Source organism: Gekko japonicus, unplaced genomic scaffold (assembly GCF_001447785.1).
Source record: "Gekko japonicus isolate JY-2015 unplaced genomic scaffold, Gekko_japonicus_V1.1 scaffold2113, whole genome shotgun sequence".
NCBI lineage: Eukaryota > Metazoa > Chordata > Lepidosauria > Squamata > Gekkonidae > Gekko > Gekko japonicus.
Genome location: NW_015160284.1, coordinates 181,980 through 197,689, shown reverse-complemented (window position 1 = coordinate 197,689; position 15,710 = coordinate 181,980). Strand labels below are relative to the sequence as shown.

Sequence of the window (15,710 nt, the reverse complement as noted above, 5' to 3'; positions counted from 1 at the left end):
TAAGAGACCCTTATGCAGCACTCTGATCAAAGGGTTGTGTTTGTTCCTGCCTGTCAGAAGTACACATTAGTGGACTAGATGCGTTACTAGTCCAGTATGACGCAAAAAAGGGGGGGGAGAAAAAGGAGGACTGGTATGCTCACAAAGTCACAAAAGAGAAAATGGAGAGGAAAACCAGGATGCCTACAATACAAGAGACATATGAAAATATGACATCTGAAACAAGGCACATATGCAAATAGCAAGCCAAAAGCTATCAGAAGTGCTAGGCTTCCTCTTCTTCTCCAGTTTGTTATGACAAATGCTACAATTATTCTGTTTACTACTGACAAAAACCTAGTTGGAAGATTCAGGGGGATGCTTTCTAAAAAATAACAAATAGCACACATACATTTGCTTTAATTTCGTCAGGTTTCTTCACCTTTCCGTTTCCCCCTGTAAATGAGAAGGGAACTTGACTGCAGACCTCCCTAGTCCAGTACTTTAACCACCACAGGGCACTTGAACTAGAGCTCAGTGATGTATTTGTTGGGTAGCATTTGACATTGCCTCTCATTCTTTGCCCCCAGTCATCCCATCTGGAATATGGTGTTAATAATACTGGACCTACCTTGGGGTGTTGTAAAGATTTCCAAGATTAGCCTAATTGCTGATTCACACTTTAAAAAGTCCTCATATCTGCCACCCAGCTGCCATAATGACTTTTGATAACAGGTGCTGTGGGAGTGCTGTGCTCAAAACTTGATTCCTAGGTGGAGGTGGAGGTGGGGGTAGACATTCATTGGGAAAGAAGCACACAGGCAGACAGGTCTTAAGCGTTCCTCCTGTACCGTTTTCCTGATCTGAAATGTCCCCAGGAGTCGGACCAATGTTCCCTCTAAGCTGTGGAGTCTTGTGAGCAAGAATTCTACTTTGTGAGCTACTGGCATTAAAGTTGCAAGCAAGCAATTTGGCTACTGCATAAATTAGTTTGCTCTGGAGCAATCCTTCCTGAGCTAAGATAAAAATGTGTGAGCCAGAGGCTAAAAAACTGTGAGCCAGCTCACACTAACTCGGCTTAGAGGGAACACTGCCCAGGACCCTCTGTTTTGCCCCATTAGAGAACGGTTGTTGTTGTTTTTAAAGAGAGTGGCAACAAAAACATTCTTTGGCACGTTATTTCTTTTCGGGAAAAGGTAAAAGTTGGATCTACATGGATCCTAATGAAGTCATATGATTTTTACATTGAAAACCTCCCCTCCCCTAACATTGCCCTTCCTAGGCTCTACCCCCAAATCTCCAGGAACTTCCCAAACAGGAGCTGGTAACCAAGATCCATCGTGAGAGTCAACAGAGCGATCCTATGCAAAGTTAATCTCAGTTGGCTTCGACTAAGGTAACTCTGTATTGGCTTGCACTGTTAGCAATTGATTGAGCGTTTCATTGCTTTTTGATTTGATTGGCATTAAAAGCCCGCAGTGGCCAGCAGCGCCCACTGCTTTAGAAGCCAAGGCAGGACCACAGGGCAGGCAGTTAACAAGGCATACGGCAGGTGGGAAGGGTCTTCTGAGCTGTACCGGGGAGGGGGGTTGCAAACAGCATCTCTATTTCTTTCCATCTGAACAAAATTTGAGCCCAGTGGCACCTTTCAGACCAGCAAAGGTTTATTCTGGGTTTAAGGTTGCACGCGAAAGCTTACACGGTTGCGCCCAGAAAAAAACTTTGTTGGTCTTAAAGGTGCCACTGGACTCAAACTTGGTTCTGCTGCTTCGGACCACCAACACACCCGCCTGAACCTATCTATTGCCATCTGTTGAAACTGCGGCGTACAATAAGGCCCCTTCCTATGTTAGAAACGGGCCTGAGAATTGCCTGCGGCGTGGCCCCTTGAGAGACGGAGCCGCTTCGAGGTGGGCAAGCGGCTCGTGTGAACAGAGAGCGACGGAAGCGAGAGGAAGGGCGGCGAGGCCGCTGCGGCTTAGGGCGCGCCGCGGAGGGAGCGAGCCCCAAAGGCGTGGCTGCCGTGCGCCCCTCCGGCCTGGCCCCGCAGAGAGCGGGAAGTCTTGGCGGCGGGAAGGGTCGGCCCTGATGTGGGGCCAGCCGCAGGGCTCCAGCTCGTAGCGGCGCGGGAGCCACCATGAGCCTGCCGCCGTCCCGACGGCGCTCTCCTTTTCTGTTTCCAACTTTTCTGCTGCTCTTGCTGGCGCCCCCTTTACCCTCCCGCGCTCCAGAGGAAAAGAAGACGCGGGGTAAGCGCCAAGATATTTCTTTTATTGGTTTTTTTAAACCGCCCTAGCCTATGAAATAAGGCGGTGTATATCAGAGGTCACCTCGCAGCAAGGAAGAGGTTGGCGCCGCTTTAGGAGCCTCTGGTCGTGGCTGGGGCTCGATCCCGCAATGATCAATCTCTTGGATTGTTGTTGCCTTGGGGAAAAATCCATTTGGGAATGATTTCCTTGAGCGCAGGGTGCAGGAACGTGTGGATGCGGTCACGGTTGGACGTTGGTTGCTGTGTAGTTGCCTTGCGGTAAACATCTGCGAATAGATTTTCCTGTATGGAAAAGAAAGGCTAGCAGGTGGAATGACTGCTATAGTGAGAGGCCGATACCATGTCCAACATTCAGTCCCGGTAACTGTTTAATGCCAGCATTTAGTCCTGAAGCGGGTGAGATATAATAATGTTATTGTAATATTATAATGAAGGTGAACTATTAGACAGTGTCTCTGGGCCCGTGATATCAGCATGCATATAACCACTGTGTACACCCAACCCACAGCATGGTATCATGGGAGGGAAGGACCCTTGTGGTACCTTAAAGATGAACCAATGTAAGGAGCCCTAGGACTGTGTCATTTTGGCTACCCCTCTGTAATGGGAGGGAAGGAAACTCCGGGCCACTTGCGAGCTTGAAGCCTAACCTTCCTCATGGGTTGTTGTGGGGGTGCACCAGAGAAGTCCTTGGGAAAAGAGGTGGTAACGTAAAGGCATTTTCTCCTTACAACAACCCTTTGAGGTAGGCTAGGTTGACAGGGGATGACTGACCATCCAGTAAGTTTTGTGGCTAGTGGACATTTAAACCTGGGTCTCCTCATTCTAAATCCACTACCCCACGCGGGCTCGATTTTATTATTTCTATAGCATAGCTGCCGTTGAAGGTCAGATCCACAACAACTCCTCCCTGCAGCTTTACAACTCAAAAATATTCTTCAGCAGTTTTAAGGCAGCCAAGTGGGGTGGGGGCAGATTTGTTTACTTTTCTGGGTTTCTAGCTTTTGCTCTTTTGTAATGTTGGTTTTTATTTTGTGATATATTGTTCTGAGTTAAGGCATGGTAAGAAGTAACCAAGCTATGTTGTATGGTCTTGGACATGTGCCTTACCAGATCTGTTATACAACCATTTGGTAATATAGATTTCTCCTTTCCTTTTCCTGTTTTCTCTGTTCTAGTCTATTTCTCAATATAATTCTGCAGTTTTCCACAAGAAGTGAAGAAAGAAAAAGCCCGGGGGGGGGGGAGGATGCAAACAATATGTAATTAAACCAGATACATGCTGTGCATAACAACGTACATGGAGGCAAAAAGCATAAGCTATAACATTCATAGAAGCAATGAGCTAGAGTTCCTGCAGTTTACAAATTGAGACAAAGTAGAACAGTAAACATAGCTGCTGCAATTTACAAATTGGTGTGCATCAACTGGGGTCTCCTGGGAACATCTCCATAAGTTAAGGCCTCTTAGCTAAACAACACTCGGCTGTTTTAATGCCTGAAAGTTCTGTTAATCATAAAATCCAAGCAATTTGGCATTGAGAATCTGCATGCCAAAGGAGTGTAATTTGGCCTGTTTCATGAGGGGGGGGGAAATGTAAAAAAAAACCAGGTGCAAAAATATTTATTTAGTACTTGTGGATCCCTATGCGTTTCCCAGTTCACTTTGTCAGGGGATCGTTTCAGAAGTCATCTTATTGAATAACTTTGGAAATGATACCGTGATGAAGCAAACTGCAAAACGCGTAGGGATCCACACGTACTAAATAATTTTTTTTTTACCTTCCACCTGTTTTTTTTAACATTTTTTTCTACCTACTGATGTGGCCATTCTTGTTTTCTGCAGGAGAGGGACACAATTTGGTGTAGTGGTTAAGTGCAAGGACTCTAATCTGGGAGAACTGGGTTTGATTCCCCACTCTTCCACTCGCACCTGCTGGATGACCTTGGGCAAGCCATAGTTCTGTCAGAGGTGTTCTTGAAAAGAGCAGTTTCTGTCAGAGCTCTCTCAGCCCCACCTACCTCACAGGGTGTCTGTTGGGAGGGGAAGGGAAAGGAGTTTGTAAGCCACTCTGAGACTCTGAGTGAAGGGCAGGGTGTAAATCCAATCTCTTCTTCTCTTCTTCTTCTTCTTAAATGGCTGAATCAGAGAAAAAATGCCTTGATATTGCAGCGTCATACCTTTGTAACTTGTCCTTTTAGGACATGCAGATATTTACCATATCATATTTTTGTTAAAAACTTTATGTCAGAAATTCAGAAATTTCCAGAGGCTATATTCATGATCTGGTATCTGATGAAGTGTGCATGCACACGGAAGCTTCTACCCAGAATTAAACTTCGTTGGTCTTAAAGGTGCCACTGGACTCAAACTTAGTTCTCTTGCTTCAGACCAACATGGCTACCTTACCTGAATCTATATTCATGATCATTTGTTGACAATCTGCTGCCTATTAACAAAATTATGACACCTCAGAGTTCCCAAATGTCATTTTGTTTTAAAATACTTGCAAGTTATATGGGCATGCATGATTAATAAATATGTCAATGGCTATAGCCTGCCTAATTCAGACTTTTGCTAAATGTGTATTTAGCAAATACTTGGGGAAGCTGCATCTTAGAATTTCTGCCTGGATATTTGCAAATCACAACAGTTGTTGCTGTGGTGAGGGAACATGCTGCCTTTTATTTGTGTATTGTACAAAAATTCAGCAGATGCCTATGTTGCAAATATTTGAGAAAGCTGTACCTGTCAAAGTTCTGCCTGGGTACATGCTCTGAGCTCACTGTCAAAAAAGATCAAAACAAAATGTGGGTACATGGAGCCCAACCTGTAACTTAGTATGTCAGATTTCTAGATTTATAGAATGGATTTTAAGACATGCCTTAATTTAGAATCTCTGCTCTTCTCTGTTACTTCTTTATACAGCAAGCGATTAAAATGTGGAGTTAGCTGCCAGAGAATGTAGTGATGGCCACAGGCATAGACAGCTTTAAAAGGGGATTAGGTAGATTAATGGAAGATAGGTCTAAGAGTGGCTAATAGCCATGGTGAGGGAAGGGAACCTCCACATTCAGAGGCAGTCAACCTCTGAATCTCAGTGCCAGAAGGCAGCATCAGGGGAAGGTAGTGATTAGGTACTGTGTGAGACGTGGACTAGATGGACCCCTGGTCTGATTCAGGAGGGCTCTTATGTTCTTAAGTGAAATTGTTTGGGCCTTAACTCTTCTCCTTAAACTAAAGAATTCTTTGTTCTGTTTCAGTATACAGACATCTCTCCTTCAAACATTCAAAAATATATTGCTAACTTCCTCACATCTCAGAAGGTCACATATAATTTAATTTTTTAATTTATTAGGCCACATATGCATAGTCAAATTTAAACACTTTTTTGAAGTCCCGGATACTTTTCTTAAGTCAAGATCTCCTTTTAAGCATCCTGAAACTTACCCAGGATTTAGTAATACTTGTTCATGCTGTTCCTGTAAGCTTGGTAGTATTATTATTTTTCAGCAGACAGGGGTCCTATGTCTTTAAATGTTGCACAAATAGACAGAAGTACTGCAGGTGCAGCCTCTTCTGGCTCGGAGACGTCGTGGGGCTCTTTCTGAATTTTGGTTAGCCATGCAGTTGTTCATGTCTCAGGATCTACAAATGTAGAAAAATATTTCTCTGCTTTGCAGAATCAATTGTGCTTTGCTTTGTTCTTTCCACATAACAGCTGGCTTTGCAGTCAGCAGTTCCCCTGATAATAGTCCACATTTGGCACTTTGGGAGCCATAGCTTCATTAGTCAAAATGTGCACTTTCACTATATTGCATAGAATACCTTTCACCTCAGATAAACTAATAATAATCTGCATTTTCTTAAAGATGTAATTGAGCATTTCTTGGTGTTTAAACCCCCCCCCCAATTCCTCTCTAGAGGCAAGTGTCCACTGTGTTTTAAAATCCAAGGTTTTGTTCTTAGTTATTACAAGCAAGGGGACTGTAAGGACTTCTGGAGGAGGGTATCTCATTTTCCTTTTCCCCTTTCCCGTAAACCACTATAGCCTGTCCCCCATTCCTTCTTCCTTCTCTCCTTCCTTCCCACCAGCCTACCAACCTTGATCTTCCCCGTCTTCAGCTTATTCTCCTTCCCTCCCTGGCAGCCTTTCCACAGTAAAGTTTGGCCTAATTGCGCGATGCCAGGCACTAGACTGGGTCGAGTTGTGTGGTGCCGGCCAGGCTGGGCCCAGTTGCATGGTGGAGAACCTGCAAGGACTAGCAAGGGACACTTTGCTTTCCCCTCTATCCTCCTTCTCATGTTATTTTATCTTTTTCTTGTCTTGGAAGCCCCTATATTCTCAGCTTTCCCTGTTTCCTTCCTGAGACATGCAATCAAGTGGTGTCAAGGCACTGAGTGTGTGTGCACACGGAAGCTTACACCCAGGATAAAACTTTGTTGGTCTTAAACGTGCCACTGGACACAAACTTTGTTCCGTTGCTTCAGACCAACACGACCAATGTCTGTCAGCTTTGACAGAAGGGAGAGGGATGAAGAGGCCCAGTCATTTCTCCAGTCCACCTTCCCCACTGCAATGTGGTCCCCAAATGCTGGACATTAGTTTTCACCATAGGAATGAATGCTGGGACTGCATTCGCTCAAGAACAGCATTAGAAGAAGAAGAAGAAGAAATTGGATTTATACCCCGCCCTTCACTTGGAGTCTCAGAGCGGCTTACAAACTCCTTTCCCTTCCCCTCCCCACAACAGACACCCTGTGAGGTGGGTGGGACTGAGAGAACTCTGACACAAACTGCTCTTTTTCAAGGACAGCTGTGCCAGAGCTTGTGACTGACCCAAGGTCACATCAGCAGGTGCAAGCGGAGGAGTGGGGACTCAAACCCGGTTCTCCCAGATTAGAGTCCGCGCACTTAACCACTACACCAAACTGGCTATAGTGCTTACAAAAATTCAAAGCAAACAAGTACAGCCCTAATGTTTATTTTTCTGTGAGAAAACTTGGGCTTGTGGTAAAATGGGAAGGAATTTGATAAGGTCATATCTCATTTTTACTGTGACAGTGAAAAGCATCAGTAAATGACAGAGAGATAAAAATAAACGGTTTTGTCTTCTGTGACAGCAAACCACAGAACAGACCTATTTTTTTACCAGTGAAATGAGGGGACAGCCTCTGTAAGTTTCTTTTGCACAAATTGTATGGAAATGAATGGGTCTGGTTCTCTTTTTGTATAGATGCCACTCATTATGTCTGTGACTTCCTGAAAGTGGAAAGCAATCATGTCCAGGAAAGTTTATCTAAGACTTTTGCCTTCTGTGCGGATGTTCCATTTGCAGGAAGTGTGTGTGTGTATATTTAAGCCTTAAAGGTAAAGGTTCCCTTGCTCGAAAGCTTGCTCGATTCCTACTCTAGGGTTGCGGTGCTCATCTCCGTTTCAAAGCTGAAGAGCCAGCGCTGTCCGACGCCATTTCCGTGGTCATGTGGCTGGCATTAAACACCAAGGCGCACGGAACGCTGTTACCTTCCTACTGAAGTGGTACCTATTTATCTACTTGCAATTTCTTGCTTTCGAACTGCTAGGTTGACAGTAGCTGGAACTAGAGATGGGAGCTCACTCCGTCATGTGGCACACTCGGGTCTCAAGCTGCTGAACTACCGACCTTCCACAGCCTGCAGTTCAGCGTCTTAACCACTTGAGCCACCGCAGCTCCTTTATTTACCTTTATTTAAGCATAGAAGAGCATTAAAACTTACATAAAACTGGAAAAGGTACACTGGCTCCAGGCTAAAATATTACTCTTTATCCAGGCTTTTAGTTGAAGTGTTCCATCTTTTTAAGTGGTTTTCATTTTGTGCTTCTAGCTTGAGAGCTCTTCTGTAGATATTTTTACGCTGTTTAATGTTGTGTTTCTGGCTTATTTTATTTTAATGTTGATAATTTTTATGTTTTTATGATTTTATTGTTGGTTTTACTTTGTCAGTCTCCTTGAGCAGATATCTGAAGAGAGGGCATATACATTTTATAAATAATTGCATACAAGATATTGTATCAATTGGTTTTATTCAGCAAAGACTGGGCTTTGCAAATCTACACAAAATAAATGTGCTAGCTCACCTGTTCACAAGGGCCCATTTGTCACAAAGCTACAACCTGGAAGAAGAAGAAAAAAATCCCACTTTCTATTCATTTTACAAAGCAAAACCTAACTTCCCTATCTGCTTTGCCTTATAGGCTGTTCTCATTCGCTGTAAGTAGGCAATTGGCTGTATAAGCCTGGACTGTCCAGTGATTTTTTTTTTGCCCCCTGGAGGGGATTTTTATTGCTTTTTCTATAAACTAGAAACTACAATGAAAAAATAGGAAGGGAATATCTACATCTAAGGAGAAAGGAAAGAAAACCACTAATAACTAAAACCCCAAGTATAGGAGATCATTACATCAGCTTATATAAGTGTTAGTCTAAAATGCTTACATTACATTGAACATAGTCGATGAAGCTAAATTATTTATCTTTTTAACCATTTTTAACTGTTTAAAGACAACCCCAAGAGCATCATTTATATCACATGCTTTAAGGCACCATTCAGAGTCCTTCAGCCTTCACTTTGCTTTATCTTTTCTAATCCTCAATTGGTATTCTCGTTTAGGGGCAGCCGCCCCCTTTTCTGAAGCAGAATCCTTGTCGGAAGGTACAGAGTCCAGTTCACTGCTAGATTTGCTGTCATCTTCTTCTTTAGCGTCCTCAGCTGGTTCTCTCAGTTGCAGTCTCAGGAACTCACGTGCTTTGGAAACAGAATCAATTTTTTCTTTTTTGTCCTGCAGTTTGAAAATGACGACTTCAGGGGTTAACCATCTGTAGGAAAAGCTGTTTGTTTGTAAAAAAAAGGATTAAGTCTTTATACTTCTTCATCTTCTTCCTTATTTCAAATGGGATGTCTTTTAAAATCCTGATGGTGTTGCCTCCGATTTTCAGGGGTGTTCCTGTAGTTGCTTTCAGTATAGAATCCCTCATGTGTCTCTTCAAGAATCTAACCACTATCTCCCCAGGCAGAATATTTTTCTTGATGTAAACTGAATAGGCTCTATAGACCACATCCATTTTGCTTATAAGGTATTCCGCTTTTAAATCTGTAACTGGAGCTAATGCATCGCTCAAAAGTTGTTTTAGATTCTCATCTTTTACTTCAAGGACCCCTTGGAACCGGAGGACCAGGTTAGCTTTCTCCATTTGCAGTTGTAAAAGTTGAGATTCATCCGAAGCGTGCTTCCTTTCCAGCATTTGCACCTTTTTCTTGGCTTTTTTAGAGTTGGCATCTATTTTCTTTACTTTCTCAGCTGTTTGCTCCGTCTTTTTTGTAGTTTCAGACAGTTGGAGCTGCTGAGTTGCAAAGTTCTGATTTAGAGTTGTCAGCTGCTGATCGATGTTAGTCATCTGATCCAGTAGAGGGCGCAAAGAGTCCGCCAAAAGTTTAGAGAACTCAGTGGTCTCTTCCGGTCGTGGGCTCATGCTCCCTGGTGGTTTCACTTTTGCCTGTTTGTGTCTCTCCGCTTTCTTCCACGCCATTTTTATGGATTAGTTTCTTTGTCCAAACTTGCTAAAGTCTCTGAAAATCGCCCAATGCCTATCTGTGCTCTGGTAAGGTTCTTAAAACAGATTTCAACGCTTTTAATTCCATCCCCCCTTTGCTAAATCGCTTTTTAGTTCATGCGTATGGGAGGGGCCCCTCCCCAGCTCGCTTTTCTCGCCATTCTTGGGGGGGGGGGGACTTTCTTTTTAAGTTGCCGGGATTTCGCTTTCACTCGACTCACTGTTCATTGTTGGTCATAAGACCTCGCTCAAAATATGTTTTAAACGTTCGATCTCCGACGCTTGTCCTGGTCAGTGGCTCTAGTTCCATTCGGACGCATAGTGGCAGGGCCGTCGGGGCGGAAGAGTGCCTCAATTCCCCAGCATCGCGCTGGCGAAGAGGCTACCCTTCAAAAGCCCCATGGCTAGGAGCCTTTCATAAAGGCTTGGGGGGGCAAACAATCGCTCCCCCAACCGCTAGCACACAGATTGCACCGCCGGGAGGTGCGTCTGCCATCGTATTGCCATAAACCGGAAGTCCGACTGTCCATTGATATTTCCAGGGTCACGAACTTTGGTTTACTTTGCTGATTAGACTTTCCCCCCTCCAATCTGGATTTTTAAATGATGAGCCAAAGCTCCCTCCCATATATTAGGCAGTACATTTGTTCTTGAAATCAGGTTTTGGAATTAAAAGACCTACCTTAAATTAGGCTCAGCCCAGGCAGAAGTAAGTACTTAAATGCTGTTCATATTTTTTAAAGTTTTGTATTGATCATTTCAACAAATACAACAATAATACAATAATAGTAGAACTATGTGCTTAACACTGCCATCCTAACCAGAGTTAAACCTTTCTAAGCCTGTTGACTTCAGTGGTGTTTGAAGAGTATAGCTCTGTTCACGATTGCATTGTATTGTTCATGACCTATTAAAATTAACATGCTCCAAATATGCTTAACTTTGGCTGGATTGTACCCATCAAAATCGGAGTGCTTGCTGTCCAGTGCTAGCTGATTTCCAAACCTTAATGTGTAGTATTTTACACTGTATTGAACTGTATTTTTACAGGTGCCACCAGTGATTTCTTTCCCAGTGTATGTGAGTCTTGCCATGCCGATGCAACGTGTCAGCAACAAGATGGCAAACCTGCCTGCATCTGCAATTATGGATTTGTGGGTAATGGAAGGACCCATTGTCAAGGTTAGTGAAAATTTACAGGACAGTGTGTGCTTTATGACAGTTGACAAAGCTCTACAGATGAAAATAACACTGTAATCTGTGTCCCAAATGATACTGGATTTTATTATAACCGATACTCCCTCTAAGCTGTGGAGTCTTGTGAGCAAAAATTCTATGGTGTGAGCTACTGGCATTAAAGTTGTGAGCCAGCGATTTGGCTACTGCATAAATTTGTTTGCTCTGGAGCCACCCTTCCTGAGCTAAGTAAAAAATGAGTTAGCTCAGTTTAGAGGGAGCACTGATTATAACCGCTCACAGGCCTGATGCAAGTGTCATGTTTCCCAATATCTTAGTTACAGTTAAGAGATCAGGAATGAGCCACTGGCGTGAATGCTTGCTCAGTTCCTTCCTTGTTGCCAGATACACCACTGCGTGTGGAGACATGTTTAATTCCTCCATACCTTTGTTAGGCGGACAGCACAACCGTCTATCCTGACTCTCAGCTCCTTGTTCTGTTCTCTTCTAATCCCCACTTCCTGTCAGTGAAGGGGATAGAGCTTTACAAAGTAACTTCTAAGATGGCCAGCAGCAGGGCTTTTTTTTGTTTGTTTGAAAAAGAGGTGCCGGAACTCCCAGGAGGGAAATGAAGTTTTCAATCTGTATACTGAAAACGCGTGAATTTTTAAACATTTTCAAAAGAATTCTGTTGAAGAGGTTCCGAAACTCTGTTCTGGTGCATTCCCCCAGAAAAGAAAGCCTTGTATTTACTAGAACATGTATCTTCAAAGGACCCTTGGTAATAAGGCAGTTTTTGTGATAGGACAAAACCTGCCTCCCCACTCATGGCATAAGTTGGCTGGTCTTCAAAGACAGACATGTTATAGGCTCTCAGTGTACTCTTGTGAACTAAATAAATAATTCTGGCAATGAGCACACACCATCCGCTTACCTTAATTTATGCTTCCTTTTTGTGATATTTCATTGTGAGTAAGTGCTGGGGGGGGGGATCTGTTTTGTCAAGCATATGCAAAAAGCCAAGCATAAATCTCAGTCTCCTCTGGCCTTTGTAAATCCTTAAAGGTAAAGGTTCCCTTGCTCGAAAGCCAGTTGAGTCCGACTCTAGGGTTGCGTTGCTCATCTCCGTTTCAAAGCCGAAGAGCCAGCGCTGTCCGAAGACATTTCCGTGGTCATGTGGCCGGCATGACTAAACACCAAGGCACACGGAACGCTGTTACCTTCCCACCAAAGTGGTACCTATTTATCTACTTGCAATTTCTTGCTTTCGAACTGCTAGGTTGGCAGGAGCTGGAACTAGAGACGGGAGCTCACTCCATCATGCGGCCCCCGGGTCTCGAACTGCTGAACTACCGACCTTCCACAGCCTGCAGTTCAGCGTCTTAACCACTTGAGCCACCGCAGCTCCTTGTAAATCCTTAGACAGCTCCTATTGCTGCCCCCCCCTTTTTACTAAATTTGGGGGTGATATACAGGGGGTGGAAGACGTGTGATCTCTGTCTGCTTATCCTTCTCCTTCTCTCTTTCTCCCTTCGTTGGAACAGCAGCCTCATTCCAGTTGCATGCTTTTAAGTACTGTATTAGTCAAAATTAGGGCTGTCACCCAGCTGAAAAGATGTTCCTCAATTAATTGCACTAGTTGCTTGATTAGCAGTGCTGTCCTAAGCAGAGCCCCGCCCTTCTAAGTCCATTGAAGTCAATAGGCTACAGAAAGGTGTTTAGGATTGCATTGGCACTATAAGTGACTTAATCCATTTGTGTATGAAAAAATGGGTTGGATCTTATGATTGTGTTCTGCTTCAAAGGAAGAGGCATAGGCCATCAGTGGAAGGATCCCTGCACCTGAAAAGAGCTTAGCCATGGTAGACTTGAATCATAGGGCCAAAAGCAATGGTTCCAAAGAAAAAGACCTATTTTCTTTAGTGTTACATCAGCCATGTGTTGCAACAGGCACTAGTTTGGATCCAGAACTGCATTTCCACAGGCGCCAAGGATTCCCACCCTGGCAGCATAATGTCCCCCCTTGCCAAAGATGCTCCCCAAATTCTGGGTATAGCCACCATCTTAGAAGAGGCACTATGTCCTTCGTGAGAGAGGTGATGCCAGCCACCCATGATTTTATGAGTACATAAATTAAGATTATATATAAAATGTTAAATGGTCAAATTGGGGGCGCCATTTTAACTGGTCAGCTGTTCATTGATCGATTCATCCGGACTAGTTCTGTGCTGCCTCTTCAAAGTCCTGCTCTGAAGAATCCTGGACATTTCTAATTGACATTTAACTAATATAGATGTTGCAACCCTAGTCAGAATTCTCTTAATAATTGTAAGTCATGGTACCTGTTCTTTTTTGCTTTCCCCCCCTCTTTAACCCAAGTGATGTGTTTTCAATGTGTTCCCAGACAAAGATGAATGCCAGATTGGGAGCAGTGAGATTTGTGGAGAGCACGCGTCATGCCATAATACACATGGAAGTTTTTATTGCATTTGCCTTGAAGGCTTCAAAGCTTCCAATAACAACAGCATGTTTATCCCTAATGATGGCACACATTGTATAGGTAAGGCAAGCGATTAGAATATGTTTCTACTGTTTCCTTTGTCATTTCTGTTCCTTTTAAAAAAAGGAAATTTAGAGTACACACCTGGTTTGTTTTTCAACTGTCTCTTTATATTTTGTTCAACGTTAGTGATAATTGAGTTCAAAATATTCACGCCCTTTGGCCTGATTAAAACAACTTAAGAACATGTGGGCCATTCTGAGTGCAGACAGGCCCAACAGAAAAATAGGATTTGTGGTATTTTCCTCAGCTGCAGCGTAAGCCCAATTTCCCCACCAAAATGACAGATGTGCAATGCACTAACAAACTGGAATACTGCTTCAACTAGCAGTCTTGTTTCTCTTCCCAAGCTTGGTATGGGCTGACCATATTTAAAGAAAAAATAAACGTGCTTTATTAATGTAAAAAGGATTGTTATTTATGATTGTAAAATGTAAAAAAGAAAAGTGCAAAATGGATTGGTTGTGGTGGGTCCTTTCGTGATATCACAGGTAGCCAAAGAGTCATCGTTGTGCATAGCCAGCTTTTGCAAATGCAATAAAAACCATTTTACCTCAGCAGTCAGTCCTGGAGAACAGCAGTTTGGACTGAACACAGGAAGAGCATTTTCAGATTGTTCTGTCACTCTGGTACAAGTAACGTGTTCTGTCCTCTATTATGTGTCTGCTTTATGTATAGTGATTCTCCCACAAAGTATGTGTGTCTGTTCATCCGATTTATGTGAGAGAGACAATACCTTACCCAACTGGGACAGAGAGTCTGTGGCAGAGGTAGAATATGAAGCTAAGCATTTCCAACCCCAGTTTGACACCTTGGTCATGTGATGCCCTTCCACAGCTCCCTTCACTGGCTTGCCCTCTGCTTCCAAATCAAGCACAAATGCCTCTGTCCTTAATTTGAATGCTTTTCATGAAGTAGAAGAAGAGGAGTTGGTTTTCTCTGCCCTTAAGGAGTCTCAAAGTGGCTTACAATTGCCTTCCTTTCCTCTCCTCACAGCGGGCACCTTATGAGGTAGGTGGGGTGGAGAGATTTCTGAGAGGACTGTGACTGGCCCAACGTCACCCAGCAGGCTTCGTGTAGAGAATCAAACCCAGTTCTCCAGATTAGAATCCGCTGCTCTTAACCACTACACCATGCTCAATTTGTGCTACCTTGTCTTTCTGCCCTTATCTGTTGATGTGCCCCTGCATGTGAATTTCTTTCATCACCAGTTATCTAAAAGTTCCCTGCTCCCTTTCTCTTTCACCATCCACTTTTCCTGAAACACCTACCGTGTTTCCCCGAAAATAAGACACTGTCTTATATTTATTTTTTCTCAAGAAGACACACTAGGGCTTATACCACAAATGCATAGAAATCCTGCTAGGGCTTATTTTTGGGGTAGGTCTTATTTTCGGGGAAACAGGGTATGTGGTGCTATCTTTTTCTTTTAAAAAATCAGCTCTTCTGTGGAGCCTTTGGCTTTACCCCATAGTACTCACTTCCTGGTAGAAATTGACTGTGTCTGACTCTCAAAAGCTTATACCCTTAAACTCCTGTTGGTCTCGAAGGTGTTGTTGGACTCAAATCTAACAGTAGAAGTTAAGCAGCTGTAACTTCATTTGCTCCCTGACCTCTTATTTTGACCTCTCTCTCCCCTCCTTTGAGGTCTGCCTCACTGTCAAAATTTATATTATAATCTTCTGAGGACAGAGACCTTTCTATTTGGCATATGTCATTGCTGTAAGAAGTAATAATGGTAACCAACCAGGGCTCTATAACAAAAGGATAATCACAATTGTATTGGGCATTGCAGACAGTGACGAATGTGAAGCCTCGGACATCTGTGGCCTTGGAGGACTGTGTGTGAACTCTGAGGGAAGCTATAAGTGCAAGTGTGCTGAAGGATATAGGACAAAAAATGGAGCCGAAACATTCCATCCGCCTACAGATAGAATCTCATGTGAAGGTGAGAGATGGTGGCCTCGAATAAGTAGCTCTCTTGCCTTTTTACTAACAGAGCTATCAGAAGAGTGCTACAGGACTCCTCTGCCCATCTCTAAGTAATAAACTGACTCCTGGCTTCCAGTATTCTGGCTAATGAATTTAGCAAAGAGACTGGAATGATTCTGTTTCCTGATACAGCGATTTAAAA

The 15,710-nt window shown here is 43.4% G+C and overlaps 1 protein-coding gene across 1 annotated transcript in view; it reads left to right on the top strand.

Moving 5' to 3' along the window:
• Window positions 1-2,116: 2,116 nt before the first annotated feature.
• The window catches only part of SUSD1 (sushi domain containing 1), a 79,448-nt gene continuing 65,854 nt past the window's right edge, over window positions 2,117-15,710 (top strand). The window contains exons 1-4 of the mRNA XM_015415576.1: window positions 2,117-2,228; window positions 10,891-11,022; window positions 13,421-13,576; window positions 15,372-15,524. Coding sequence (XP_015271062.1) covers window positions 2,117-2,228; window positions 10,891-11,022; window positions 13,421-13,576; window positions 15,372-15,524 — 553 coding nt within the window. The remainder of the gene's footprint in view (window positions 2,229-10,890; window positions 11,023-13,420; window positions 13,577-15,371; window positions 15,525-15,710) is intronic.